The following is a 752-nucleotide window of genomic DNA, read 5'->3' on the forward strand; positions in this document are numbered from 1 at the left end:
CTCCAGAGGCCCCAGCGTGGTCCGGGCTCAGCTGGTTGGCGTGGGGTCCCTCTCAAGCAGCGGCGGTGGAGGCGCAGGTGGATACGGCAGCGGAGGTGGAGGAGGCTACGGCAGAGGCGGCGGTTGGTAATGTGGCTTCGTGACAAGACTCAACCCAAGAAGATTGAATGATATAAATAAAATACGAAAATGAAAAACAGTTCTTTGCAACCATGACTTTCTTCTCCTTTGATGCAATTCTCTTCAACGAAAGGAAAATGCATGTTGTTTGGGTCTTCGGGTAAACTGCTCTTGCGAGTTATACAGGCTGATGAGAGTATATTGTATATTACTTGGAATTTTCGCAAATTGGCAAGAATTGGAATATATCATCGATAATTAAAATAAAAATGACTAAAATACAACTAACAGCCGCTTTCCAAGAGGTTTCCAGGTAATAAAGCAAAATGTATCATAAAGCGTATTTGGTATTGTGTTTTGTAGCAGTAATATCTGAATATGCGATACATGAAACGATATGCAATAGTTGATAATGGAATCAAAGCTAAAATTCAGGAGCAATTACATGGAAACATTGAAGACCTCGTGAGCTTAGTGCGACTGGGAATAGAAAAAAATATATATGATAAAAACACTAACAAAAAGCAGTAATAACGATGAACATTGATCATAAAAAAACAGATACACATTTGTATCGTCCTTTTTTAAATGTTTGTGTCTTGGCCTGTAGGAACCTGAATTTCTTGGTGATT

The 752-nt window shown here is 39.6% G+C and overlaps 1 protein-coding gene across 1 annotated transcript in view; it reads left to right on the top strand.

Moving 5' to 3' along the window:
* The window catches only part of LOC119588294 (glycine-rich cell wall structural protein 1-like), a 17,462-nt gene extending 17,160 nt beyond the window's left edge, over positions 1–302 (top strand). The window contains 1 exon segment of the mRNA XM_037936986.1: positions 9–302. Coding sequence (XP_037792914.1) covers positions 9–130 — 122 coding nt within the window. The 3' untranslated portion in view covers positions 131–302.
* Positions 303–752: the final 450 nt, after the last annotated feature.

This window comes from Penaeus monodon, chromosome 23 (genome assembly GCF_015228065.2).
Source record: "Penaeus monodon isolate SGIC_2016 chromosome 23, NSTDA_Pmon_1, whole genome shotgun sequence".
Classification (NCBI taxonomy): Eukaryota; Metazoa; Arthropoda; class Malacostraca; order Decapoda; family Penaeidae; genus Penaeus; species Penaeus monodon.